The sequence below is a fragment of the Panthera leo genome, chromosome A2 (genome assembly GCF_018350215.1).
Source record: "Panthera leo isolate Ple1 chromosome A2, P.leo_Ple1_pat1.1, whole genome shotgun sequence".
Classification (NCBI taxonomy): Eukaryota; Metazoa; Chordata; class Mammalia; order Carnivora; family Felidae; genus Panthera; species Panthera leo.
In genome coordinates, this window is record NC_056680.1 from 6,189,128 (window position 1) to 6,216,737 (window position 27,610).

A 27,610-nucleotide genomic window follows, 5' to 3' on the forward strand; every position below is an offset into this window, starting at 1 on the left:
GGAAGAAGAACGGGAGTGAGGCCAGAGGATCCTGCCTCCGGAGAGCTCAAGAGAGCTAGGCAAGTGACTTGACTTCTCGAAGCCTCAGTTTTGCCATCTGGAAAATGGGGCTTCAGAAAGCAGCAGTGAGGATTGGAGGCAGTATGTTCATTATTATCATTTTCCAGAATTTTCCTGCTTGTCTGCTTCTCAGCACTCCCCACGCAGGACGAGCCAACGTCTTTGGTCGTTGAGTCACTGCACTGCTTAATGTCACTCCAGGGCTCGCAGACCTCCGAGGTGCCCTTAGGGACACCAGTGCCCCCCCCAGCCCAAAGACCGCCAGGAACACACCCGAGGCTGACCAAATCCAAGCTTGTTACTTGTGACCGCGAGCGAGAGCACACCCTCCGGGGAGCTGTGGGTATGAGCTGAGATGGGCTTGTCTTCACCTGGGCTTGTGTCCCTGCTTCTGGGAGGTTCGAGGCAATGGGGGTTCGCGTTGCAGGTTTTTACTGCTGGGAGATTTGGCTTTCTTTGTTGAGATGACCTGACAAATGAAAATAATATACAAAACAATAGGAAAGAAGGAAATGGGGAGTCAGGGTCTCATGGGGACAGAGGTTCGGTTTGGGCAGCTGAAAAGTTCTGAAAGAGGGCAGTGAGGACAGTCTCATGAATGTGCTTAATGCCACTGGGCAGAACATTTAAAAATGGTTAAGATGGTCGATTTTATGTCATGTGTATTTTACCACAATGAATAACATTTAAAAATTAAAAAAAAAATTTTAATGTTTATTTTGAGAGAGAGAGAGAGAGGCAGAGTGCGAGTGGGGGAGGGGCACAGAGAGGGAGACACAGAATCCCAAGCAGGCTCCAGGCTCCGAGCTGTCAGCACAGAGCCCGACGCGGGGCTCGAACCCACCGAGTGTGAGATCACGACCTGAGCTGAAGTCGGACGCCCAACCGACGGAGCCACCCAGATGCCCCTCAATATAAAACATTTTTTAAATGGAAAAACAATTTCTTAAAAAAACAAACAAACAAAGCAGATGAAGGGGCGCCTGGGTGTTTCAGTCCGTTGAGCATCTGACTTTGGATTTCAGCTCAGGGCATGATCTCACAGCTGGTGAGTTCGAGCCCTGCATCGGCTCTGCCCTGACAGGGCAGAGCCTGCTTGAAATTCTGTCTCCCTCTCTCTCTGCCCCTCTCCCTCCGCCTGCTCTCTATCTCTCTCAAAAAATAAATTAAAAATAAAATGAAATAAATGTATAAATATATTTATATAAATATGTAAATTTATATAAACATATAAATTTATATACATATAAATAAATTATGTAAACATAAATATGTTTATATAAATAAATAAAGTTCATGACCCCGAATCAGCTACTAAATAGGCTCTTTCCTTCCTCCTTCCTTCTTTCTCTTTCTCCCTCTCCCCCCACCTCTCTTCTTGAGATATAGTCGACATATAACATTGCCTATGTTTGAGACACAACATATTGATTTGATACATTTATATTGCAATATGATTGTCAAGGTAACATTAGCTAATACCTCCCCAGGACCTATTCCCCGAGTGGGTTTCTTCTCACTAAATTGAAGCAAATTGTTGCATTGTCCTCTGGGGTGAGGCCCCATCACCGGCTCCCCCACCGGGAGGGTAGGGCGTTGGGCACCGGCCAGGCTGATGCAAATACAGTTTCCGCCTCGTCCTTCTGTCTGCTGGGAAAAGGAGGGGGTGGATCCTGGATGCTGTCAGAAAGCAAGGGGCGGGGGAGAGAATTCTGTTGTTGAGGATCTTAGTTTTTCCGCAGAAAGTCTCGGGAGAGAACGGCAGCGCTCAGACTCTCCAGGAAGAGCGAACGCCTGGTTGTTGCTGTGGTTTGGACAATGCTCATGTTTTGCCTGCCTTCGGCTTGTTTTGTCTCGTCCCACCACGGTCACGGAGTGGCCTTGTCCAACGCCGGCGTTCTGTGAAATTATTTATGTCTCGCAGTAGCTGGGGCTGCTGGGCCAGCTCCTAGCGACCACAAGGCCAGCTGTGAATGCCAGTCTAGCTCCCGTCCCTCTCTCAAAGGTCAAGCTCGGCCCTAACTGATGGTGGAGGACGCTGGGAGGGTTGGCCAGGGCCCGAAAGACTCTCTGCTGTGTGCTTGGGGCCTGGCACGGGGCCGGCCACCCAGCAGGCACTCGGAGAAACGCACTGTGCTGTCACGAAGCAGTCAGGGACAGCCTGCGCTCAAGAGAAGGGACGTAACCACTCATTCAGCAGCAGGCTCCATAGCCCAAGATCCTCGTCCCTTTGCAGGCTTTGGGCTTGGCTTGGCTTTTGTCGGCGGCAGGAAGAGTGTCCCGAGTTTTAAGCAAGGAGGGCTGTGGTCAGATGTGGGGGTTAAAGAGTGTCCTGAGATGTTGTCGGGGAAGGCAGATGGGGGAGGCGGGGCTTGGGGTCCAGAGAGAAGGAGGGCTGCCTATGGAGGGGGCCGTGGGCCGGGAGGAAGTGATACTTTGGTGACTGTTGGGACATGGGAGGGATGTGTGGGGGGAGAAAGAGGAGACAGTGATGACCGGTCTGTGACTGGGTGGCTCAGTGGCTGGCGGGGGAGCCCTGAGATGGGGACACGGAGAGCAAGACGTTAGGGGATGATGCTACAGTCGGTCTGGGACTTGCCGAGCGTGGGGATGGGGGTTGTGGGATGAGTAGGGACATTGTCCACGGGGCAGGTGGGAACAGGATCAGGTCAGGATTAAAGAGGGATGAGGAGGGGGGCGCCTGGGTGGCTCAGTCGGTTAAGCCTCTGACTTTGGCTCAGGTCACCATCTCACGGTTTGTGAGTTCGAGCCCTGCATCGGGCTCTGTGCTGATGGCTCAGAGCCTGGAGCCTTCTTTGAATTCTCTGTCTCCTTCTCTCTCTGCCCCTCCTCCACTTGTGCTCTGTCTCTCAAAAAATTAATTTAAAAAAACTATTTAAAAAAAAAAGTCACGAAAAAAATAAAAAGTCACGAGGGAGAGGTGGCCAGGGAACTCGTGGGAGTGGACAGGGTTTCCCGGGATAGTGTGGATGGAGCGCACACACAGAGCTTTGGGCAGGGAGCTGAGCCCTGCAAGCTATGGCATTTATTCAGAACCTATTTTGTGCCAGGCTGTGGGGACGTAGCTGTGACCAAGACAGATCAAATTTCTCACATTCTTTTGAGGCACAAATAACTAGACAGCCAGACAAAGACACAATATAGTTATGTTAGTACTACAAGCTAAGGAGAAAAATAAGGCATCAGGACATGTGGGTGGGAAGTGCCCAGGACGGTGTGAGGGGAGGTCCCATGAGAAGACAGATGATGTTCTAGTAAACATGAGGAAGAGGTGAGGGAGGGATCCATGTGGGAATCTGGAGGGAGAACATTCCAGGCAGAGGGCACACCGATGCAAAGGCCCTGGGGCAGGAGTGCACTGTAATTTCAAGGACCAGGAGGAAGGCAAAACCGCCAAAATGTGGAAATAACCCAAGTGTCTGTCGATGGCTGAACAGATACACAAAATGTGGTCAGTCCATACAGTGGAATAGTACTCAGCCACGGAAGGAATGAGGTATCGATATAAGCTACAATTTGGATGAACCTCGAAAACATTATGCTAAGTGAACGAAGCCAGATATGTGACCAGATATGGTCACAAATCGCATTATTCCCTTTATATGAAATATCCAGAATAGGTAAACCCACAGAGACAAAGCAGAGGGTGGTTGTTAGGGGCCTGGGTAGGGAGGAACAGACGAACTGCTTGCCAGAATTACAGGGTCTCCTCTGGGAGTGATGAAATTATTTTAAAGCTAGAAAGGGGTGATGTTTGTACAACATGAGAGTGTCCTCAATGCCACTTAAAATGGTGAATCTTTAAAAAAATTTTTTTTCATGTTTATTTACTTTGAGAGAAAGAGAGAGGGAGAGAGAGAGAGAAAGAGCTTGAGAAGGGTAGGGACAAAGAGAGGAGAGAGAGTCCCAAGCAGGCTCCACACTGTCAGCACAGAGCCCAACAAGGGGCTTGATCTCAGGAACTGTGAGATCATAACCTGAGCCGAAATCAAGAGTCAGAGGCTTAACCGGCTGAGCCACCCAGGCGCCCCTTAAAATGGTGAATCTGAGATGAATTTTACCTCAATTAAAGCCTGGGTGGCTCAGTGGGTTAAGCCTCCCACTCTTGACTTCGGCTCAGGTCGTGATCTCACCATCAATCGAATCCTGTGTCAGGCTCTGAGCTGGGCATGAAGCCTGCTTGGGACTGTCTCTCTCTCTCTCTCTCTCTCTCTCTCTCTCTGCCTCTGCCCCTCTTCCCCACTCACTCTCTCGCTCGAAAAACAAACAAAAAAAGGAAATGAATCCTGTTCTTTTTGAAAAATGTCATCTTTTTGATGAGATTATACATGCATGTCGCACAAAATTCAAAAGCTACACAATTACAGATGACTGTTAACTAAACTCACTGTAATCATTTCACTGTATCCGTGGCTCAGGCCTTTAGGCCCTACACCTGAAACTCCTACAGTGCCGTCGACCAAACTGGGGGGCGGAAGGAAAGCTACAAACTGGTACAATGTGAATAATTTAATACCTTCTTCCCGGTCACGCAGTTAATTACGCCCCTTGGAGCAACTCCAGTCACCAGACTATCGCCTTGTCTAGAACGGTTGCAGTCTCGACTTTCTAGCAATGCCTTCTCTGATATTACACCAGCTGCACACGGTCGCTATAGACTAGCAGACAACAGGCGAAAGGGTGAAGCACAGAAATTATAAAGAAAAACCCCTTCTTGAACCAGGGCAACTTGGACATTATTTTTGTGGGCAGCTGGTTAGCTCGGAAAAGACCAGCCGTCGCGGGGCACAAGGCAGCGGGTTCCGAGCCATCCGGGGACACACGCGGCCGTCACTCAGCTGCCAACTCCGACGCTCCCTGATGCAGACAAAGGGCCGGACCGGGGACAAAGGGTCGCGGTCGCGCCTGCGCACAGCGTCCCCCCCGGGGGCGTGGCCTCGCGCCTCGCCCCCGCCCCCTGGCGCTGCGCGCTCACGTCACGGTGGCGTCACGGCGGAGTTGCCATGGCGGCGCTGAGCGGCCTGGCGTCGGCGCTGGAGTCTTACAGGGGCCGCGACCGCCTGGTGAGGCTGGGGCGGAGCGCGCTCGGAGGTCTCGGGCCAGGGCCAGGGCTCAGAGACGGGAAACTGAGGCCGGAGAGGGGCGGGGTCGCTCAGGATCCTCCGTCGCAGAGGCCCTCCCCGGGCTGGGCTCCGACCCTGTCCCCTAGCGGCGATCGTTAGGTTGTTCCTGCTAACCCGTCATGGCTGGATTATTTTCAGTACCAACCAAATCCGCACATTTGGACGTTTGGGGTCCGACCAGACCACTGAAGATGGTCACTGGGTTGTCCCAGTCATAGCACTTAGGATTTAGGACCAGATCCCCTATAACTGGGCATTGAGGTTGTTCCAGCCATTTCAACCTGGCTGGACATTTACAAGGCAACCAAGTCCACGTTTGAACATTTAGGGTCTGACTAGGCCGCTGCAGTTGGTCCCTGGGTTGTCCCTAACAATCTTCTACGGGGATTTAGGATTTTTGTAGGGCTTTCCCTGTGTTTGGATGTTTAGGTTCCTACCACATACCCTCTGGTTGGGCATTTAGGGTCCATCCAGGCCCTTGAGGGCAGAGTCTCTGCGTGTTCCTATAGAAGCTTCCTTCTTTTATAGGTAGGAATTTAGGTTGTACCAGGAAATGTACCAGTGGTTGGGCAGTTGGGTTCCAACCAAATCCCTTATGATCGGGCATTCAGGTTTTAATCAATTCCCAAGCTGGACGTTTTACACTGCAGAGTTTTGCTGTTAAAAGGGACTGAAAAGAAATCAGTAACAATAATATATAAAACAGGAAAAAGCAATTTCTGAAAACCAGATGAAACACAGGTAGAAGGTATAAAGCCGACCCAGTTCTCAATGGCCCCAGTCAGCCACTGAGTTCCTTTGATCACTGAAGTAATTCAAGCATATGACCCTTTTGCTCACTGGGCTGAGGCCGGATCACTTCTCCCCTCCCCACTTCTCCCCTCCCCAGCCCGGCTACAGACTTTGGTCCAGCTGGGTAGATGCAGATATACACGTCCGCCTCGTCCTCCAGCTTGCTGGGAAATGGTTTCATTTTCTTGTTCCCATCACATCTGTCTCCAAAGGGAGGGTGACACGAGCCAGCCCTCCCTTCGAGTGTCCACAGTGACTTTTGGACAAGGATGCCATGTTTCTCCATTTGGCCCACGTGCAAGATGGGCCAGCAAATGTTCAGCTCTTATTGGAAGTGTGTTGATCTAGTCTACCGACTCTCCCCACCCAACTTGGTCCCGTGGGATCCACGGCCACGGGGGCTGATCCAGCCTAGTCTGGGAACGCGGCCGTGCTGACTGCTTCTGGTGTCCTGCAGATCCGAACGCTGGGGTACTGTTGCCAACTGGTTGGTGGGGTCCTGGTGGAGCAGTGTCCAGCCAGGTCAGAAGTGGGGACGCGCCTGCTGACACTGTCCTCCCAACTCAGCCACTGTAGGACTGTCCTGCGACTCTTTGACGACATGGCCATGTTTATCTACACGAAGCAGTACGGCCTGGGGGCAGAGGTAAAAGGGCCGTAGAGAGGGAGGCACAGACTCTGGGCAAAAACTGGTGTTTTCTGGACTTGTCTGAAGGCTGTTGTGTGGGCAGTTTATTGTTTTGTTTTTTAAAGTTTATTTATTTTGAGAGAGACAGGGAGAGTGGGCAGGGGAGGGGCAGAGAGAGAGGGAGAGAGAGAACCCCAAGCAGGCTCCACACTGTCAGCACAGAGCCCGATGGTGGACTTGAACTCATGAACCTCGAGATCATGACCTGAGCTGAAACCAAGGATCAGATGCTCAACCGACTGAGCCACCCAGGAGCCCCGGCAGTTTAATGTTTTTTTAAAAAAACTTTTGCTTTCTTTTTTGAGATAATCATATGTTCTCGTTTTAATTTAAATTAAAAAATAAGTGGGGCGCCTGGGTGGCTCAGTCAGTTAAGCGTCCGACTCTTGATTTTGGCTCAGGTCATGAGCTCATGGTTCGTGGGATCGAGCCCTGCGTCGGGCTCTGTGCTCTCTCTCAAAATAAATAAATAAATCTAAAAAAACAGCTTCTACATTCATACATTCCAAAAGGCTATATAGGCTGTATGTAGACTAAAAAGTCTCCCTCCTTCCTGATCCCCCTTCCCCAGTTTTCCTCCTCAGAGGCAGCTGTTGTCGGCTTTCTGTGATTGCTTCATGAGATCTGTACACGCACAGGCAAATACGCATTGTTTATATAATGAGCTGTGTGCCATTTTCACCGTCCCGCCACTTGCTTTTTTCGCTTAAACAGCACAACTTGGAGGGCACTCCACATAGGTCCAAACAGAGCTCCCTCCTTCGTTGTGGCCACCTAGCACTTGCTATGCAGCTGGCTGGTCCCCTGTTGAGGGACATGGAGGTTTGGCTGTTATAAGGGGACTGCAGCGTTCTGCAGGAAGGCGCGTCATCTAGAGCAGTGTTCCCTTGCCTGGGGCCATCTTGTCCCCCCAGGGGATGGGCTCAGAAGCTGCCTGGGGCCAGCCTGGCCAAGTTATGCCCCTCCCTGGGTGTCCTGCCCAACCCCTCTCCTGTCCCCTCTCTGAGCCACTCCATGTTCGCTCCCATCCTCGCTCCACCCCAGTGCCCCATGGCCCAGTCACCCCAACTTCAGGTGCTTTCCTGGACCATCCCCCTGTTTTGACGCCCATGTCCTATCTTCTTCTTTGATTAGGGCATGCTTCCCATGTGCCCCCTGAGGACCCCTCCCCCCACATCTCTGCGTCCCTAGACCAGAGGCCCTGTGCACCTTGTCTCTCCCTTGGCCAGAACAGGAACTCCTTTGTTAGGTCCAGTGTTTCTGTGTCTGTGCCCCCTGCCCAGTGAGCATCTCCTCCCCGGTGTAGGGCCTTGACCTTGCTGCTTCTCTGGAGACACTGTGGAATGAGCACACTGGGGAGGGGCGAGGAGGGGCGGGGAGGGCTCTGTTCTCATGGAGGAGTGGAATGTGCCAGCACACCAGAAGGTCCCAGGCAGGATAGGGGAGCTGGAGTGGGGTTCAAACCCAGAGGGAGGCAGGGTCACAGCTGGCTAGTGGGAAGGAAGGGGGCATTGGTGGGGCTCATGAGGGGGATCCTGGGAAGATGGAGAGGAGGGAGGGGGTATGGCGGGCAGCTTGGAGGCCCCCAGGGGCCCGGATCCTAGGGGGTGGGGCCCAGGCTCCTGCAGCCTCAACTGGATACAGGCGGTGGCTCAGAACTCAGGCTTGAAGGGCGTGGGTTCTGCTGTTTGAAGGCCTGAGGCCTGTCCTTGTATGAGAAGGGGCACACGGCAGCTCACCCCAGGCACCCCCAGTTTGCCTGTTTGTGGGGATGTGCCCCCTCTCTGGTCTGGGGAGGCGACCCGAGCCTTGCAGCCTCGTGCCCACTTACTGTCAGCACTGAGTGCGGAAGCCTGGTGGTACCACAGCACCCTTCCTGTGGGGTCACGGTTCCCTCATGGGAGTCATCTGCGAACTTGAAAGACATTTCTGGGGGCGCCTGTGTGGGTGAGGCCGTTGATCGTCCGACTTTGGCTCAGGCCATGATCCCGCTGGATTTGAGCCCCGAGTAGGGCTTTCTGCTGTCAGCTCGGAGCCCGCTTCGGATCCCCTGTCGCCCTCTCTGTGTCCCTCCCTGGCACACGTTCTCTCTCAAAAATAAATATATATGTATATAAAAAACATTCCTGGTGCCAGTGCCCACCCCAGACCTAGTGAGGCAGAAACCCTGGGGATAGGGTTTTTTTTTTTTTAATTTATTGTTTATTTATTATTGTTTTATTTATTGTTTAATGTTTTACTTATTTTTGAGAGACAAAGAGAGACCAAGCATGAGCAGGGGAAGGCCAGAGAGACAGGGAGACACAGAATCCGAAGCAGGCTGTGCTGACAGCTCAGAGCCCAGTGTGGGGCTCAAACTCACGAACCGTGAGATCACGACCTGAGCTGAAGTCAGAAGCTTAACTGACCGAGCCACGCAGGCACTCCTAGAGGTGGGGGTTTTGAAGCTCCCCGGGGACTCCCGACACCTTCTGTTCCACTGGGCGATGACCACACTGTTGGGAAGCAGAAATCAGGCCTTTCTCCTGCAGTGGCCCAGCCAATGGGCCAGCCTGCTGGGCCTGGACATTGCCCTGTGACTGCCACCTGGCCTGGTCTGGGTCCCTAAAGTGGACCTGGGTAGGTCTGACTCCAGGCCCATCCCCCGCTCTCTCCTGGTCCTGCAGGAGGAAGATCTCTTTGTCCGCTGCGTATCCGTCCTGGGCAACCTGGCAGATCAGCTCTACTACCCCTGTGAGCACATCGCCTGGGCTGCCGATGCCAAGATCCTCCGTGTGGATTCTGCCCGGTGGTGGACACTGAGCACGGCCTTCTGGGGCCTCTCCCTGCTGCTGGGCATCGCCAGGTAAGTGGTGTTAGCACGCGCCGGCAGGCTGTATGGGTGCCCCGAGACCCGGGCCGATGGGCAGACAGGCTGGAGGTGCGAGCGTCTTGGCCTCTTCCCACAGTCCTCCTCTTGTTGCCCCCTCCCTGGATCCATCCAACGGCCGCCCTAACAGATGCCCACAAAGCCGGTGGCTTCAAACATCACACGCTGACCGTCTCGCCGTGCTGGAGGGCGGACGTCCAGTAGGGACTCCCCGGGCTAGAAATCCGGGCTAGAAATCGGGAGGCTGCAGGGGACAATTTGTTCCTGCCTTTTCCGGCTTCTAGAGGCCACTGCCCTGCTCGGCTCGTGGCCCCTCCTTCCATCTCAGAGCCTGTCCCTCCAGCCTGTGTCCCTTGTCACATCTTCTCTAACTCCAACCCCGTGCGTCCTTCTTCTGGGTGTCATCCCAGGGCCACCTCGGTCACCTCCCATTTCAAGACCCTTAACTCGGTCACATCTGCAGAGTTTTTGAGCATGTAAGGGAGCACACTCACAGGTCCTAGGGACTAGGATGTGGACATCTTTGGCACGTGCGTGATTGTTCCCGCCGGAGCCAGGAAGAATAAGTCCAGGCCTGGACCCGGTCTCTCCGTGTGCGTGGTCATCGGCGCACATCCCCGGACAAAACAGCCAGGGGTTTCCTGTCTGGCGGTGTGCTTCTGAAACCCGTATCGTTTCTAGAACTGTGAAAGAATGGTTTCCTCCCAAACATTTTCCTCTCTACAGAGAGTCTGCTGAGTGGGTTTGTTCAGAGTCCTCTGCCCAGAAAACACAGGCAGAGCGTCCCCGCCCCCCGCCCCGTACTGGCGTTTCCCGGCAGATGGGAATGCCCCTCTGGTGGCACATCCCCCCCTCTGTTGATGCAGGTCATTGTGGATGGTCCTGAAACTGAGACAGAGGCTGAGGGACCCCACGGTGGCCTTTACCAGGTATGACATCCAGGGACATCCGGGGTTTGGTCGGGAGAAGGCTGACTTCGTCCTGCACGCTGGGGACCCGGGTGGGAGCCAGGAAGCTGCTTCCAGTTGCCACCAGTTATGAGCCTCGTCCTCTGCAGGCCTGGGCTGGGGCGGCCGCGTGTGCTAGATCATGGGGCCTACGGCAGCTCCAGGGACTGGCACAGGTGGGGAAACTGAGGCCTGCTTGAGGCCCTGTAGACAGGAAGTGGCTGAGCCTTCATGGCGGCGCCCCCAGCAGGGAGACTGATCTGGGACAGTCGTTTCTTGAGGACTGTGCTCACCGTCCATGTTTCATCCGGGCTGGGAGGGAATGTGGGGCAAAGCCGCACCCCGGCAGGCCCAGAAGCTGGGCCCCCACCGGTCCCCCCACCCGTCTCCAGTGGCCAGACGACCGAGGTGTGGATTTGAGACTTTTCCTGCCAGTCTGTGCCCTTTTCGTGCCATGAGCTCCCTGTCGGGGGGTGTGACAGGGACCCAGTCCCACATTTCCCTCCCTGTGCTGTCACCTCTTCCGGCCTGTTTGGGGGAGTGAAGGCACTCGTGGGTCGTCCCCAGCACCTTCTCTCTGCTCCCACAGCCGGCTGCCGCGGAGCAAGAGGAGGGCCTTGGAGGCCCAGGTTCAGTCGGAGGTGCTGACTCTCCTGAGCAACCTGGCCGATCTGGCCAACGCCGTGCACTGGCTGCCTCCGGGCGTCCTGTGGGCCGGCCGCTTCCCCCCGTGGCTGGTGGGCCTCCTGGGCACCGTCTCCTCCCTCCTCAGTGTGTACCAGGCCATCCGGGCCGGTGACTGGACCGAGGCCACCGCCCCCTGACGTGGCCCGGGAGGTGTGGATGCAGCCGGAACCCCACCGGAGGGCCCCCTCCCACAAGGCAGAAATCACCGGGGCTGGGGCTGGGTCTTTAACTGAGCGAGTCAATGCCAGGTGTAGGGAGGTACGGCCCAGAGAACGCTCGAGCAGCCTTGGGGACAAGGCCAGGGTGGGGCAGGATGTAGGCAGGGGTGAGGTCCCCTGAGTGCTGAGGGCTAGGGCCTTCCGGGCTCAGTGGGGGAGGCTGCTCTCAGGTCCAGAGTAGGGGTCTCCAGGCCTCACGTGCAGAGGAACCTCAGCAGACCCTCACGCGGCCTGTGGCCTGCGTTCCAATCAAGGCGAGCAGGAGAGCCCGGGCGGCGTGTGCCAGGCGGGCCTTCGGACAACGGAAACGAGGATCAATTAAAGGGTGTGCTGGTGCCAGGCCCACGTGTGAGCTCATTCCTGTCTTGCTGGCTCCTGCCCCTCCCGCCCGCAGGCCCCCTGGCTCACACCAGGCCCCTGGGCCTTATTTTCCGGGGTGTGTAAGTGCTGCATGGATGTGATGGGTGCCTGGAAACCACACCTCCCCGGCCTGCCTCCTGGAACGTGCTTGGCTCAGTGGGTCCTCTCGGACTCTGTGAGCACAGCCCACCCGGCCCGGAGCAGCCCTTGGCCGAGGCGGGCGGCTCTCCCGCCCCCACGCCTGGGTCTCGTCCTCCTGGGTATCGCTGGGGTGCTTGTGGCGGCTGAAGCATTTCACGCTCCGACACGGCCAGGACCCAGGGCCGGTCTGAGCGTGTCGTGGGCGCCAAGCTGGGGCTGGGCCACGCAGGCTCCTGTCTCCCTCCTCATGGGGATCAGGGTGCAGTGGGATGCATTTACTGTTCAGGCTGACATTTGAGAGCCACCGCCCCCCTGTGGCCTCAGGCAGGCACCTGCAGGTGGTGGCCAGCCCACACCTGCCCCTCCCCGTGACAGGAGTCCTGGTGGGAAGGCAGAGGGGATCATGCTGTCCCTCTGGAAAGATCTAACAAAAATGGCAGTTTGCGGCCCCTGGGGCTTCATGGGACACCCACCGCATCTTGTTTCCCAAGGAAGGGACGTGGTGGGAAGAGCTGGGGTGGAGGCCACTTTGGGTGGACACGGGGCACAGGAGAGACCCCCCCCTTGGAGCACCCTGCCCCACCTGTCTGTCCCTGGGGTTCACAGGTGGGGGGTGGGCCAGGCTCTGGGCCCTTAGCAGAGGCCCCCTTCCCAGCACTCGGGGCCACCAGGGAGATTGGGGGGGGGGGCGGTCACAGCAGCACCCACTCACCTGCCTGGAGACTCAGTCAATACTCACAAGGCACCCAGGGCAGGGTGTCTGTGGGCAAACCACGTGAGCACCTGGATGCTAACGTGTCAGGTCACGGGTGCCCCAACAGGCTGGTGTCCCTGTGGGCCTGGGCTGTGTGGGAACACTGCTGGGTGGTCAAGGAGAAACCCCACCTGCAGTGTGGCCACACCCCCTGCTCGGCCTCTTCAGGTCTTTGTTCCCAGGAGCTGGGCCTCAACGGGCTCTCTCGGGACCCAGGGAGTACACATGGCAGCAAACTGGGGAGCAGGGAGGTTGGTGGGCCTGGAGGATGGCCCAGAGGCCAGCCATGGCTCCTCGTCAAGAAGGCTGACGCCCCAAGACCACGGGGACGGGCCTGAACGGAAGGGGGCCGCGCTGGAGCGGGGAGGACTGGCGGTGCTCCCACACCTCAGTCCCCTGCGGAGGGCTGCTTCTCCCCGGGCCACGGGCGCCCTGGCCTCGCCACCGCCCCCAGTGCGATCATCAACTGGACCATCCTCAGAGGGGACCAGGGCGGGCCTGTGGGCTGGGCTCCTCTGTGCGGGGCCACATTGCTTGCCCAGGACGAGCCTCAGCATCCCTGAAGCCACCTCCCCAGCTGCGGGGCAGGGGAGTGTCCTGCACTCTTCCACAGGCCTGACCCCTGCACGCAGCAGGTGGGAACATCAGCTCGGGGGGCTCCTACGGCATCCTGGCCACGCAGGCCCTGTGGAGGGGTCTGCGGGGCCCTGAGCGTGGCGTCCAGGCCTCCCCCAGGTCCTACTGCCGCAAGGGGTGTGGCGGGGGGGGCCCCGCCTGGGGAGGGGAGCCACGGGAGTCTCCCCGTAATCCACCATCACAGCACCGGCGTTGGGCAGACGATCCTCAAACAAAACCCCAAACCCTCAATACGAACACTCCGTCCGCTCACCTCCGAAGCTTTTATTGCTGGAATCAGGTCTTCAGTTCTAAGACGGTTCCGAAAGATCCCGCGGTGAGGAAACACAATCATCGTAAAAGCAATTGTCGGGTGGACTAAGATTATGGTCACGATTAACAAAGACGCGCACAGATTCCACAGAAATAGTATCTGTTCAGCCACCGACCACACAAGGAGAACTGGGCTCTACCCAGGGGTGACCTCCTGCTGGCCAGACATGTACTGGCACTGCCCCGCTGCGTGGCACGACCGAGAAATGCTCTCGGCCCCGTGGCGGGGAGCCCCGACTCCTGCCACGTGGCTGAGCAGAAACTCCTCACCGCGAGGGGCGCCTGGCGGTCACATCGCCCAGCACAAGGGCCCAGGAATGTTCTCTTTACGACAGGACAGGGACCTAAAGTCAACTTTTCTAAAGTGCTCCGATACGTCTCGGTACGACACGAACACTGATTAGAGACGTGGCACAGGTCAGCTCTGCTGTGTCACAGGACCGAGGGAGACCGCTTTTCCTTGCTCCTCGAGGAAGAGGACACGGTCAAGAGCAGGGGAGAGGAGGGAGCAGGCGGGGCTTCTCGGAGAGGCCCGGGAACGTCACACCATTTCCTGTGCTTGGGAGAGGTTCACAACCGCTGCTTTCGGTTCCTCCGTCAGGAATGCCTGTGTCGCTCCACCCTGCAGCGCCCCCGCTCCTTGGCCAGCGAGGGACCCAAGTCCTCCCGCCAATGCCTTGGAAGGGACTGGGCTCTGGGCTCGGTGGCGGAGCCAGGGGTGCAAAGGCTGCGGGATCCCCACTCACCCACCCGGCACCCAGAGTTCCTCCAGAGCTGAAGTGTGGCTCTGACCCATTTGCCACCCCTGACCGTTCCTGGACATCTAACACCCCACCCACCCCCCCCTGCCGTCCACAACTGTGCGGCTGGACTGTGGGGGGGGGGAGGGGGGAGCTGCCCTCCAGGGAAAGTGGACAGTAAGCTAGCATGGCTCACTGGGCATGAGGCACCCACGGCCATCTGGCCACCTAAGGTCTCCTGGCCACACGTGACCCCTCTAGCATCTCACCCTTGTCTGCCAGGGCAGGGCAGCCCCACCACTCCATTCCCTAAACCAGCACCTGCCCCTCAGTGAGGGACACCTGTCCCGGGGGCTTCCTCCCTGTGGCCCCAGGAACACCAGCCCATCTCATGGGGGCTGGGGACCCTCTGCTAGGAGCGGGACCTTCAGGAGTGCACTAGTCCTGCCTAAAGCTCTCGATTTGCCTTCTCCGGACAGGCTGGATGCTCAGAGAACAGCTGGTGCCCTTGGACCCCACAGAATCATGCCAACTGGGTGAGGTTCCTCTGGGAAGCACAAAGTTGAACAACAGCAGGTTTTAAAAACCTCTGTCAAATTAAAATGAGTTATGGCCCACCCCTTCCAGAACCTATAGAACCTGTCTACGGTGCCACTGGCCATCCCCTTCATACGCCCTGCCCTGTGGCCCTCTGTCCCCAGGCGGGCTGTGTGCCACCCCTGGTCTGAGCTCACGCCCTCGGCCTTGAGGTTCACCATGAACACATGTAGGTTTCTGCTTTGGAAGCTGTTCTGCTGACACCACCCACCCCTCCTGGTGCCCTAATGACACGTTCCAGCGTCTCCTGGGGGCTGCGGAGCCTGGCCAAGGGCCAGCACCTCCTCCTTAGACTGGGGTCTGGCCTGTCACCAGGCTTCTTGCGTTGGGCAGTCCCTGGGAACGATGGCGTGGAGTTGCTCTCTCCCTATTCACATGGGGTGCTACAACTGAACACAGCTCCTTAGGTCAGCTCTGGCTCACCCTTCGATTACAAACTTTCCTTTCTGTATCAAAAAAAGAAGTTTAGAAAGTTACCCAGGCACCATTGCTAATCCTACAGAAAGAGCCTCGAGACGACAGGCCCGCCCCGGCCCAGACCCCAGCCCCAGCCATGCGGTCGCTGGTGTTGGTCTGCTAGGGAAGGGGGGAGGGACAACTGGGCTGCTCCCCAGAGAGCAGGACAGGGAAGGGTCTGCACCTGGAGCCACAGCCCCTCTAGAAGAAGATGACGTCTTCCTTGCCGGCTTCTTCCTTGTCCAATGGCGTGGTGGGCAGTGGCAAGAAGGATGGGGGCGGGGGCACGGGCACGCCCCCGGGCTTAGAGCCTTCAGGGGGCACGTCAGCTGGGGCTGAGCCGCAGGGGTCTGGAAGAGAGGGGGGGTGGCGGGTGTCAGCAGCTGCCGGCCATCACGGCGGCCCCGCTGTCCCGGGGGGCCGGGCTCACCTGGGAGAGGCGTGGAGCCGTGGCTGCCTGGCAGGACGGGGCTCAGCGACCGGCGGTTCCGAGAGGCGCCCTCGTCCTTGCCCATGAGCTTGCCGAGAAGCAGCTGCTGCTTCAGGTCGAAGGAGGCTGAGGGCAGAAGGGCACGGCCCGGGGTGTCTGGCCTCGCTCCAGGCACACAAGCAGCCCCCCTCCAACCCCTCCTTGGCTCTTCCCCCAGACGGCCGAGGGAGGACGCCGGCACCCATGCCCAAGGACGGCCCCAGGGACAACGAGGCCTGACCACAGTGCACTGCTGGAGAGAGACCCCGTGACCCCCGAGCCCCAGCCGTCCTGGGACACAGGCCCTGCTCCTCAGGGAACACCCCAGGGCTGGCTCACCTCAGCCAGAGCCTGCATGCTGACAGCACCCAAGGGAGCCCCCCCGGGCTTTCCCTACCGGGGACCATTTGCTGCAGAGTGCTCTGTGTGAGGACCTCAGTGTCCCCTCTGTGGACCGAGGACCCCGTAGAGATGTGGGTGCTAGTGTCGGCACTGGCTGGGGGCTCGGTGGGAGTGTTAGCACTGCTTGCCTCGACGTCCCTCAGTGACCCAGGCTCTCTGACCTCTCCTCCTTGGTCACCCCTTTGCAGGGCCCCTCTTTCTGAACTACCAAGAGGTTCCCTCATCCCCAGTCCCAGTGTGAGGGCCGGGGTAGGAAAAGGACATGGGGTTTGATGTTTTAATTTTGCTTCTTGGGCCGGAAGACCACATGGGGACAGGTCGTCTCTGTAGCCTGGTGTCACCAGCTGTGCCTTCTAGTTTCCTCCTGGTGCCCCTTCCAGGGAACAGCCCTGGGGTCCCATTTTGGTTTGCTCCCAAGAAGCCGCTTTAGTCTCAACAAACGGTGGTGACTGGACCGGGTGGGCACGTGAGATCACCCATCACCTAGAGCCCACCAGGACTCCGCGGCCTCAGCTCCGCCCCCCACTCCGGGCTCACCCGAGCTGTCCCAGCGCTGGGAGCCCCTGCTCTTGCTGCCCTTGTCCTTGCCGCCCTTGGTGGAGGCGGCCAGCTTGGTGGGGATTTGCTGCTGCACGGCCGCCTGCCTCTGGATCTGGTTGGTGGCGCTGAGCAGCTGGATGGGCACGTCGCTCTTGGCCGGCCGACCCTCTGCTGGGGTGCTGTCTCGGCGAGCCACCTCGGGGCGCTCTGGGAACTCGGGGCCCGAACTGGACAGAAGCAGGCTCGCCCGGGGTCCTGGCGCTTTGGCGAGGCCGGTGGGCCCTTCCAGCCCTTCCCCGTTGAAGCTGGGAGCGTGGCTTGGGGGCTGGGCCTGAAAGAGGGACAGACGCCACATCCCAGAGCTGTGCCTCCTGCAGGAGATCACGTCCCACCCCCCAATCCCCCTGTCCCCAGATCTGCAGTGTCCAGGGCCGGCCTCGCCCACTTGCCCCACCCAACCTCCTCTGGGTCCCGGGGTCACCTAAGCGCGCGCGCGCGCGGCTGGGAGGTTCTGTTTGAGGGCGGGGCCGGCGCCGGCCCCCCGGGGTCGCCACTTACTGCTGCAGGCGCACGCACCCAGAGTTACACTTAGTCGCGCCCGCGCAGACACGCGCCGGGGTTCACGCGCCCGGCGCCCCGCCCCGCCCCTCACCTCGGCCTGCGCGTCGGGCGGCAGCGCCCCGGGCGCCGTGTTCTGCTTCTTGAGGCGCCGCTGCTGCTCCAGCTGCTCGCGCTCCCGCTCCACGGCGCGCTGCGCCTCCCGCAGCCGCTCCAGGTCGTGCTGGTAGGCGCGCCGCTGCCGCTCTAGCTGCTCGCGCTCCTGGCCCAGCCGCTCCTGCAGCTGCAGCGACTCTTCCTCGCGCTGCCGCAGCCGCGCCGAAGCCACGTCGAGCTCCTGCCGCTGGCGCTCCCGCTCGCGCTCCCAGCGCTGCTGCTCCAGCCGCAGCCGGCCCTGCTGCTTCTGCACGCCCGCCAGCTCCTCCCGCTGCTTCTCGAAGTTGCGCTGGCGCTCCTGCTCCAGCAGCAGGTTCCCGCGCGTGGACTGCAGCCGCAGCTGCTTCTCGCGCTCCTGGAGGGCGGCCCTCTGCATCTCCACGTAGCTGTCCTGCTGGGCGATGACGGCCTGCGGGGGGCGAGGCGGGGCGTGGGGGGAGGCCCCGATGTTAGGAGGCGGCTGGCCCTTCCCCAGACCCTAGCCTCCCGCAGGAAAAGGGCCCGGGCACAGCCCCTGTACCTGGAGGCTTAGCAGCAGCTGGGACAGCGTCTGGATCCGCTGCACGAGCTGTGGAGAAGGAGAGAGACGCGGGCTCCCTGCACGGAGCGGCGCGGGGCGTGCATGCCGACCCCCGGGGAGACAGACGAGCCCCGAGCCTACCTCCAGCTCCAGGACGGCGGGCAGACGGGGGCCAGACTCCGCACCTGGCACTGTGACCTGTGGAGGCAACAGAGTCAGACTTGAAGAGCTAAGGACCTGCTGATTAGTGACCAACAGGCCCTTCCCCTCCCAGCCACGCCTGGTCCTGTGACTCGCGTTGAGTCTTGGCGTCTGGAAAACGACTGCACAGGGCAGCCTGCCTGGAGGCGGGAAGGCGGCTGTCGTGGGCTCACCCTGCGGAGGCTGGGGGCACACAGCGGGCAGTAGAGGGAGCCTCAGCCGCAGCCCTGCTCGGGCCCCAGTGCGCCCCAGCCTCCGGGCACCAGGACACTTGTACAGACCCAACGCTGGCGGGCCCCGCAGGGTCTCTCCTCTGCTGATGCGGCTACAGCTATTGCCCTGGGCCTGTCCCCTCTCATCCCATTCCCGGCCACCGTGGGCCACTCCCAGGGACAGCGTGTTGCCGCTAGATGGAAAAACCAGACCACGCAAGCACAGGCTGTTCACACTTGGCAACGGTAACGAAAAGGGCTTAGGGGGCCCTGAACCTGGCTACGGGAGCGACATACCCCAGGTGGTGGCTCCTCAGAGGCCCCCGGGGTGTCGCCGGGCCTGGAGTCTGGGCTGCTCACTGGGCCTTGCCAGTCTCGGGGGCCAGGGTCGTTGCTGCAGACCTTCTTAAAACTGCCGTCTGAAAACCCCAATCCAGGTGCGTGAGGGGGCTGGACGTCCCCCAGGAGTCCGGACGGGGCACCACAACCCCGGAACCCAGGTAGGAAATTGTGGCCAGGCCGCTACCCTTGGGCTTGTGCCAAAATGGCAGCATCGGAGACACACGCCAGCAGGAAAGGGAGGGGCTGGTCTGTGTGCCGCTGTCGGAGCATGACCGACAACACCCTGAAGGTTCCAGAACCTCACCACAGAGGGTTTATAATCGTTGAGGGGAAGCAGCAGCAGAGACACCCAGCAATAAATGCCTCGGCTTTGCAATGCAAAGGGAACGTTCCAAGCTGTCCCGAGAAGCCCCACTCACTCTTGCCAGGGCTGCTCACGGTGTCGCAGCCCCCGAAGGTGTCTGCCCTGCGGGGCAGGCCCACGGAGCCTCCCCCGTCTTCTGCCTGACCATTGGCGCTGGCCAGCTGCCTGCAGAGCAGGTTCTGGATGTCCTCAACTGTGGAAGGAGATGGGAGGAAGCGAGTCGCCCTGTGGAACCATGCGGGGCACGGGGATCGGGGCCTAGAAGCTTGCAGGGCCTGGGTCACAGTCTTCTAATTCCTGTTGCGGGACTTCAGCCCCCCGCTCTATGCATTCCCCTAACTTCAGGTACTGCAGCCAGGACAGGCCAATGCATGTCTGCAGGTCAGGCTGGACCTTGGGGCAGCCTGTGGGAGGGGCCGGGGAAGAACTCGGGTGTGCGCTTGTGTGTGAGGGGTGCACACAGAAGGTCGGAGGCCATGGGAGGGTGGCCTCTGGGGGCAGGTCTGGTCACACAAAGTGCTTTAGGACAAACAAGCTTTGGCCAGTGAGGCGGTGGGGAGAACATTCCAGACCCAGGCACAGGATATGAGAGGGTCCTCAGGGGGCCAAGAACAATGGCCCCTGAAGAAATGTGAGGAAGCAGAAGGTCGGTGTGGCCGGAGGACACGAGGCGGAGCAGAAGTGGAGTCCACAAGGGACCCCTCTGGTCTCCGTTCCCTTCACTCTGAAGGAAAGGTCTGGAGGGCAGCTGTCTCTCTCGTTTGTCGCTGAGAGAGCAGTTGCCAGCTGTCCGTCTGGACCCAGTGAGCACTGGCTGGCTGGCCTGACCCAGGCTGGGCCTCGTGCAGAGCTGGCCTAGCAGCTGTGTGGGGGCCACCGGGGGCTCCAGCAAGGACCGTGACGGCTCCACGAGGCGGGCCTGGCAGCAGAGTGCTCACGGAGGGCAGGAGACTGGCCAGCGTCCCCCTGTGGTCGCTGTGTTCAGAAGCCTCCTCCCCCCAGAGGTGGGGTTCCAGGCCCAGGGGCAGGAGCCCTCTGAAATGACCCACCAAATGTGGATATGTGCGTGATCTCTGGGGAGATCACTGGTGCCCCACTTCTCAGAGAGGAGGGCCTCTTGAGGGTGGGGAACCCATCTCAGTCGACTCCAGATCCCAGGGGCCTGGCATGGTGCCTCGTGTAGCAGGTGCTCGGGAGAAGGTGCTGAGTCTGCCGGGTGTCAGCGCTGCTCCTGGGAGAACGCCCGCCCCAGCCAGACAGAAGTGCGTCCCAGCCAGGGTGGCGAGTTGGCCACACTGGGTCAAGTGCCGTCCTGGGGTCCCCCCGAGAACCATCCCCCACCCCGGGTGGAACTGTGGCGGCAGCAGCAGCCGGGTGCCCAGTGAGGGCCCCCAGGCTCGGCTCCTTACTCTCACTCATGGCCGACTTGAGAATCAGCTCCCCCTGCACGGTCTCGGAGGGGTCCCCTCCTCGGAAGAGGAGCCGTGGCGGAGCGACGTCTTCCAGCCCGCTCGTCTCGGCCATCTCCAGGTAGATCTGCTGTTTCTCGCTGAGGCTCTGCGCAATCTGCTGGTCTTTCAGGTTCAGTCGCTCTGCAAAGGGATGGGGGGGTGGGGGCGGGGGGGGGGCAGCGGTTGGCCTTCCAGGATCGTTTCTCCCAGGAGTGGGCTCTGGGAGGCCCCTGCAGGGGGGGGGGGGGGGGGCTGGACTCTGGGGACCCCGGCTGACCCGCGGCCCACCCTTCCAACAGCCCACGGGGAAGGTGAGGGCACGGGCCTGCCTTCTGATTGTTTGCCCCAGCTATGAAAAGCTAAACACCATGGGGTACACGCGAGGACTTTCACGGGCCGATTTATTAGTTTGGGCCAAAGTGAGAATCTTCAAAGACTTAGTTTTCCTATCCTGAGCGTGTTCGGTCGGGCATTTAGGACAAACTCCTTGCAGGTCTCTGGGTTTTATGCCTTTTTTGTAGTTGCGGCCACAGCAAAGCTCTCACTGGTGACTGCTAGAATACACGTGTCACGTTCAGCTGCATCTCACAGCCTCCCATAGTTTTCTAGTTGAGTCTATTAGATTTTCTAGGCAAATAATCATGTCACACGTGAAACACAATTCTGTCCCTTCCCTTCCAGTCGTGATCTGACTTCTGCTCCTCCCCTTACCACCTAGGCTGGAGCTTGCAGGATAAAGGTAATAATGGTGACAGGGGCTGGCCCAGCCTTGCTTCTGATTTTGAGGAGTGTCCCTGAGGTCCCAGTGTTAAAGATGAGATCAGCTTTTGATCCAAGATGGGAACGAATATCTCCATAAAGAAAGCACCTATTTCTAACGCAATCTTGTCACGAACGTGTAAGGAATAGATATTGTTGTAGGACTGTGGCATCCACAGAGGTGTGTCCACGGAGATGTGCCTAGTACAGGGTGTGTGTTACATAACCATCCCGCAGAAATAAAGAGTCTGAATGAATACGGCATTAGCATTGTGCTCCCGGGGTCAGTGGGATTCTCCACCCCTTTCTTCTGGACATTTCTATTAATCAGTGCCCTCGAACGTATGCCTCTCCCTACAAAAAGAAATAAAATATAAACTGCCTAATTTTACGTGCTTACTGTCTAAATGCTACCTAATTTAAAAATAAGTGACTCAGTGAGAGGAAGGAGAGAAGCCGATTGAGACCACAAAGCACTGGGAACCGTTGTTGGCAGTGACCTCACTTCAGTCCCACAGGAGTCTGTTAAAGCCGGGAGAAGAATGGATAAGCACATAGGTGCATCTGTACAACCCAACAGTATTCAGCCTTAGGAAGGAAGGGAACACACACCCTACAACACGGCTGAACCCTGAAGCATCGTGGTCCGTGGAATCAGCCAGACACAAGAGGGGAGAGATCGCAGGACTCTCTATACACAAGATCCCCACGACAGGCCAATTCATAGAAACAGAAAGCAGAGCAGAGGTTACCAGGGGCAAAGGGAAGAAGGAGCAGGGAGTGACAGCTAATGGGCACGGGGTTTTTTGTGGAGAGCTGAAAATGGTCTGAAATTGTGGTGACAGTTGCACAATCTTGTGATATACACCCGAAGCCACTGCATGGTATGCTTTAAGTGGGTGAACTGTGTAGTGTGTGAATTATGTCTCAGTGAAGTAGCTGGGAAAAAAATTAAAACAGGGCGGGGGGAGCCGAGGTCCCCAACCACAAAGCCAGGGCTGGTCTCAGTCTGCCAGGCTCCAGGAGGCTGTGGGGTCCCGTGCTATTCCAAGTCCCCTTGGGGCTTTTGTGTATGTGACCTGGGACACCCACAGCGAGCTCCTTCCTGGACAGGGACGGAGGGAGAGGGCAGTGTGTGTGGCGAAGCGCGCGTGTCTCGAGGTGGCTCAGGGGCCCCGAGCGCCACCCTCTCCCTTTCTCATACCCCCTCCTGCCGATCGCCAGCTCGTGACAAATCCTCACTGCAAAGGCCCCACAGAGCTGTAGGACACGAGACAGCCCATGGGAGTCACTCCGTGGCCAATCCCAGTGGGAAGGAACAGAGATGCCGCTCATGGCCCCTGGCCCACTGCCTCAAGACGGTGCTGTGGAGCCTTCTGACCACACGAGGGACACACGGTGGGAGTCAGAGGTCCAGACTGACTCCCCTTACCTTGGAAGTCCCTCAGCCTCAGGGCGCGGGCCTCGACCACCTTCCTCTCCTCTTCGGCCTCGCTGAAGGGCCCCTCCTCCTCGTCCGGACAGCTGCAGGGAGAATGGGCAGATGGGCGAGAATGCCTCACGGGCAGGCTGGCCTCGGTGACGGGCCCTGAGAGCTCTGTCTGCAGAACCGGCTGCCGAGAACGTCTCGTTCTGTGGGTGACTTAGCTTGCTAACGGTGTGGGAGAAAAATGAGGGAGAAGAGAACGGCAGCCACCGGCATTCATCCCGTCTCTCGGGTTTACGTGCCCGGTCACGACGCGGGAGAGGAGGAGACTGAGGACAGCTCACTTCCGGGGGACCTGCAGAACCGGCATTGGGTATGGAGGGAGCTCTGGGCAGGCTAAGGGTCCGGGAAGCTGCCAGGTGCAAAGAGAGGGAGCCGCAGGCTGGCTGGGTCCTGAGGGGTCCCCTGGCCTGAGGAAGAAGGACGGGACGCCACAACCTGCTCCAACAGGCCCGGCCCCCCGTCGGGTGTCATTCGTCGCATCCCACCAACACCCAAAGTTAGAACCACCTGGGCCCGCACCCCCCGGCCAGCAACGTCGCGGCCCCTTTAGCAACTGACAGGTTGGGCTGTTGTCGGAAGGTGCCAGAATGGTGCCACGTGTCCCTTTTAGACGAGGGGGATGGACAAAGCACCGAGGCGGAATGAGGGAGAGGAAAGGCAGAGGGGTCTCCGGCCGACCTGTGACCTCTAGTGCTCTCTCAGGCCCTTCAAGACCACAGCTGACTGGGTGGCTGTCAAAGCCCAAGGCTACACGGCTGGGGTCTCGGGTCGGGAGGGCGCGCACACACGGGCACTTCTCACTTCTCAACGGCCCTTCTGATGTGAGCCATCCAGGTGTTCCTCTCCTCTTTGGAGCTGGTGTAGATCTCGTACATCTCCGGGCCTCGCAGGGAGACGCTGATCAGGAACATGGCTTTCTCCTCGTTGGCCACTTCCCTCACGATGAGCTTTTGTAATGAGATGACCGGGCGCTTGGAGTCCTGTGTGGGTGCAATGCGGTGCCTCGTGAGGGGGTAGCTTCACCCTGCCGTATCTGAATGGCTGTCGCGCGCCTGTCTGAGGGGGAGGGGACGGGGGGCGGCAGGTGCCCCATCTATTTTCAAACAATGGAAAGCAGAGATATTTTGCCACGTGGGGAAAAAAGACACGACTGCAACGATCTCCTCGTATGCTCTGTTTATCGTGCTTAAACACGTGTTTTATAACCAGTGATGCATGCCACTGGACAAAACTCAAGAGATACAAGGGTAGGTAGTGTATGATCACAAATGAATCTTCCTCCTGACTCTGTGCCCCAAACCGCCACAGCCAGGCAGTATTCCTCTCTGTGATCCTACGAGAGACGACGCTCTGACACAGCCCGGTAAAATGCACGCTAACTGGCGGTGATGGGCTGAACTGTGCCCCCCAAATCCTGATGTTAAAGCCCTAACCCTCCTGGCGCCTCAGAATGTGATTCTGTAGAGGTGGGGCCTTTACAGAGGTGCTTAAGGTAAGATGAAGTCATTAAGGGAGGGGGTCCCATCCAGTAGGACTGGGCTCCTACTAAGGAGAGGGGACGGTGCACACAGTCACACGGAGGGGACGCCATATGAAGATACGGGGAGAGGATGGCAAGCCAATGAGAGAGGCCCCAGGAGAAACCAGCCCTATGCAGGCCAGGTTTGGCTCCCGTGACAAGGGTATCCCGGGATCAGAGCGCCATGGGGCCAAGATGCTCACAGCTCCCAGGGAGCAGCTGCCTGAGCTGGGGTCTTTGGTAGGGAAGGAAGGAGGGGATCTCCTGGCAAGGATGCGGGAGCCCCCGAACCCCCAAGCCCCTGAGAGAGGAAGAGTCACGGAGACAAGGAGGCTAAGACCAGACAGGATGTCAGCCCAAGGCCCTGAGGCCTCCTCAGGCAATCAGACAGGACCCTGGGTCTCGGAAAATTCTACTCCTGCCCTGTTGGAACCTCCTGGCCCCTGGGAGGACGTGGGACAGCGGGTGAACTTTTGGATGTGTCTTCCTGGCCGCCCTCCGACTCAGCTTCACAGCCACCCCCTAACGTCCCAGAGGGCAGGACCCAACATCTGACGAGATGGGATACGTACCACGGAGGCAAAGACGTATTTTTGATCCTTTTCTTGTAGCAGCAAAAGCACATCAGTCAGAAGGACAACGAGAACATCTAATGAGAAAGCACAGAAGGAAATGTCTCACAGGGTCGCAGGGCCACATGGGTCCTGCCAGGCAGACCCATGCGTCCAGGGAAGGCTCTAGCCCCAGGGCAGGGGGGCTGGTCGCTCAGCCTGGTGCCATGATGCTTCTGCAGGAGCCTGAGGGTTTCCGTCCACCTCACGGCTCTCCATCACCTCCTGGGTTCCAACATTTGGCACAGATCAGTGGCTGGAGTCTCCTCCTGCAGGTTGCTGAACCTGCCATTCGGTCCCTGTTGTGATGGCACCTGCAGGCCTGGCCTCTGAGATTCTCTGGCTGATTCCTCAAACATGAATTGTGTCTCCACCCCCACCCCCCCCCCGGCTCCCAGGTCAGCGGGGACTTGAGCCAGGGACGTCGTGGCCTGCCCTCAGGCCCCTTGTCCCTGCGGGGACATCTGACAGCAGAGCCCTGGCACGTCCTGCACGGCGTGTCCAGCCGGAGCCCGTGTGTCTCAGAAAGCAGGAGCAGTACCCTCTCCAGACACCCAGACCAGACGCCTCTCCCCAAGAGTCCTCTCGCCTGAGGCCTGCGGGCTCCTCCTCGTAAGCATTTACTGCACTTCTCGCTACTTTTGGCTTCCTTCCTTCTTTCCCCCTTTCTGCCCACTGGCTGGAGCCCCCGAGGGCACAGCCCTCCCACCACCCACCTGGGTGTCGTGCACCCAGGAGGCGCTAAATTGCCTGCCGGATGCTCGCCCGTGCGAGCTACGAACAAGCACATCTGATCCCTGGCCACCTCAAGCACTCCCCACCAACGATCTTGAAAGATGCTGGCGTCAACAGACAGGTTAGGAGGTTTCCAGAAGCTCGTGGTTTGGCCCGGGGAAACGCGGGCCGGAGGCCAGCGTGCTCTCTGGTCTGGAAGTGCACTGTGGGTTTTGGAGGCGGGGGCCCAGCCTTACCTTTCAGGCGCCCCGACGTGGTCTTCCAGCACAGCGTGCCCTCCAGATGCAGCTGCCGCTGTAACATGTCCTCCTTGCGGAAGGTCAGGCCGTTCTTGAGCTTGCTGGAGGACTTCAGGTCCACCCTCCCCGCGATCTCCCGGAGGCGCTGGCCTCTCTCGAACTCGCTGACCTTGGCGTCCACTTGCGAGATGATGTCTCTGATGAGCTTCAGGGCCTGGCTCAGGTCTCTGTGGTCCTCGCTGCCGGCTGCCACACACCGCAGGGTTAGCGCCTTCCTGTGTCCCCGTTCACAAACACGACAGAGGCGGACGTGCTATGGGCTCTACGAGGTGCGCTCCCTGAAGCCACTGCTCAGAGGACCCTCAAGAATCACCTCCCAACCAGCGCCTGAATGTAAATGCTTCTCCAGACAAAGGCGGCGGCATCTGGTTCCCGCTGAGACACAGCCTCCGCTGAACGTGGAAGCCGACGCGTGACTGAGAGACAGAAGCGGCCCTGCCTAGCCCTGCTGCCTGCCCCTCCTCGGTGAATGCCCCCCGCCCCCCCTGGCCCCAACCCCGTGCCCACCAGCTCTGCCCAGAAGACTCCCTCCACCTCCCGCCATCACCCAGAGCTGGCCCCTGTAGCTCCAAGAATCTGCTCGTTCTCGCAGGGCCCGAGTCTCCTGGGGGTGGGGCTCGTGTGGTCAGGCCCTGGCCTCTGAGAACCCCGGGCTGGCCCGCGGGCCCTTTCTCCTCCGCCCGCCCAGGTTCCAGGCACGTGACACGAAGGCCATCTCTGTGCCTGTCGGGACCAACATTCATCCGCTCCCTGGATGACGACCCAGGGCCTTCTGTGGCCCAGCCTGTGCCAGGGGCTGCGGGGTGACAGCGGGCAAGTAAGACCGGCACCCCATCTTTCTTGAGTCGGAAACCCCACAACCCAGCTCGGCTAATGACTGCTGAGCCGCGACGGCTCCAGAGAACCAGGGAGGGAGCACAGAGGGGGCGCTTCTCCAACCCACTGCTAAAACGGGGCAGGAAGACCGAGATCGCCCCTCCAAGCGGCAGTGGGCGAGGCCGCGAGGAGAGCTACTGTACCTTCTGTGTTCTGAATAATGCGCTCCACCAGCACCGGGTACTTGGTTATGCGCTGAGTGACCAGGAGGATACATTCCTGCACACCAAGCCGCCGCACGATGGAAAAGTTGCCGATTTTCTAGGCAATGGGAAACAAAATGCCCCGCTGGCACCCTGGCTCCTGCCAAATCAGCTGGGGGCACCTTCCTTTTTCAGGTCGCCAAGGCCTTTTCTCTCTGTTGCTTCACTGAGTACTTGAAAGGGGGGCTCATCTGCTGTGCGCAGAAAGGCCGCCGAAGCAAAGGCAGTGTCCCCTCTTGTAAAGGAGGGCCTCTGTAAAACCCAGGAAGAAGAAACCAGAACCAGGGTGCCTGGGTGGCTCCGTGCGTTGAGCATCCAACTCTTGATTTTGCCTCAGGTCATAATCTCAAGGTTCCTGGTCATAATCTCAAGGTTCCTGAGTTCGAGCCCTGCGTTGAGCTCTGAAAGCACAGAGCCTGCTTGGGACTCTTTCTCTCCTTCTCTCTCTCTCTGTCCCTCAAAATAAATAAATAAACTTTAAAAAAAAAAAAAAAAAAAAAAAA

At 58.8% G+C, this 27,610-nt stretch overlaps 2 protein-coding genes across 5 annotated transcripts in view; one reads left to right on the top strand and one right to left on the bottom strand.

The window, feature by feature from the left end:
* The first annotated feature begins 67 nt into the window (after nucleotides 1-67).
* Nucleotides 68-11,746, top strand: PEX11G (peroxisomal biogenesis factor 11 gamma). Of its 3 annotated transcripts, none has more exons than XM_042928314.1 (5): nucleotides 68-141; nucleotides 6,454-6,642; nucleotides 9,351-9,529; nucleotides 10,420-10,482; nucleotides 11,090-11,746. In XM_042928314.1, the coding sequence occupies exons 2-5, from the start codon at nucleotides 6,598-6,600 to the stop codon at nucleotides 11,322-11,324; spliced, it is 522 nt and encodes a 173-aa protein (XP_042784248.1). In that variant the 5' UTR covers nucleotides 68-141; nucleotides 6,454-6,597; the 3' UTR covers nucleotides 11,325-11,746. The 3 variants fall into 3 exon arrangements, with proteins under 3 accessions (XP_042784248.1, XP_042784247.1, XP_042784249.1); XM_042928313.1 differs by lacking the exon at nucleotides 68-141 and adding an exon at nucleotides 5,011-5,144; XM_042928315.1 differs by lacking the exon at nucleotides 68-141 and adding an exon at nucleotides 5,057-5,144 and having other exon boundaries at nucleotides 6,564-6,642.
* Nucleotides 11,747-14,492: 2,746 nt separating this feature from the next.
* Nucleotides 14,493-27,610, bottom strand: part of ARHGEF18 (Rho/Rac guanine nucleotide exchange factor 18) — a 54,667-nt gene continuing 41,549 nt past the window's right edge. For both annotated transcript variants that reach the window (XM_042928286.1, XM_042928285.1), the window contains 14 exons: nucleotides 27,048-27,165; nucleotides 25,966-26,214; nucleotides 24,956-25,032; nucleotides 23,666-23,844; nucleotides 22,808-22,899; nucleotides 20,575-20,757; nucleotides 19,221-19,358; nucleotides 18,757-18,878; nucleotides 18,188-18,244; nucleotides 18,047-18,094; nucleotides 17,465-17,935; nucleotides 16,810-17,143; nucleotides 15,832-15,957; nucleotides 14,493-15,751 (listed from right to left, as the gene is read on the bottom strand). In XM_042928286.1, coding sequence (XP_042784220.1) covers nucleotides 15,603-15,751; nucleotides 15,832-15,957; nucleotides 16,810-17,143; nucleotides 17,465-17,935; nucleotides 18,047-18,094; nucleotides 18,188-18,244; nucleotides 18,757-18,878; nucleotides 19,221-19,358; nucleotides 20,575-20,757; nucleotides 22,808-22,899; nucleotides 23,666-23,844; nucleotides 24,956-25,032; nucleotides 25,966-26,214; nucleotides 27,048-27,165 — 2,343 coding nt within the window. In that variant the 3' untranslated portion in view covers nucleotides 14,493-15,602. The remainder of the gene's footprint in view (nucleotides 15,752-15,831; nucleotides 15,958-16,809; nucleotides 17,144-17,464; nucleotides 17,936-18,046; nucleotides 18,095-18,187; nucleotides 18,245-18,756; nucleotides 18,879-19,220; nucleotides 19,359-20,574; nucleotides 20,758-22,807; nucleotides 22,900-23,665; nucleotides 23,845-24,955; nucleotides 25,033-25,965; nucleotides 26,215-27,047; nucleotides 27,166-27,610) is intronic.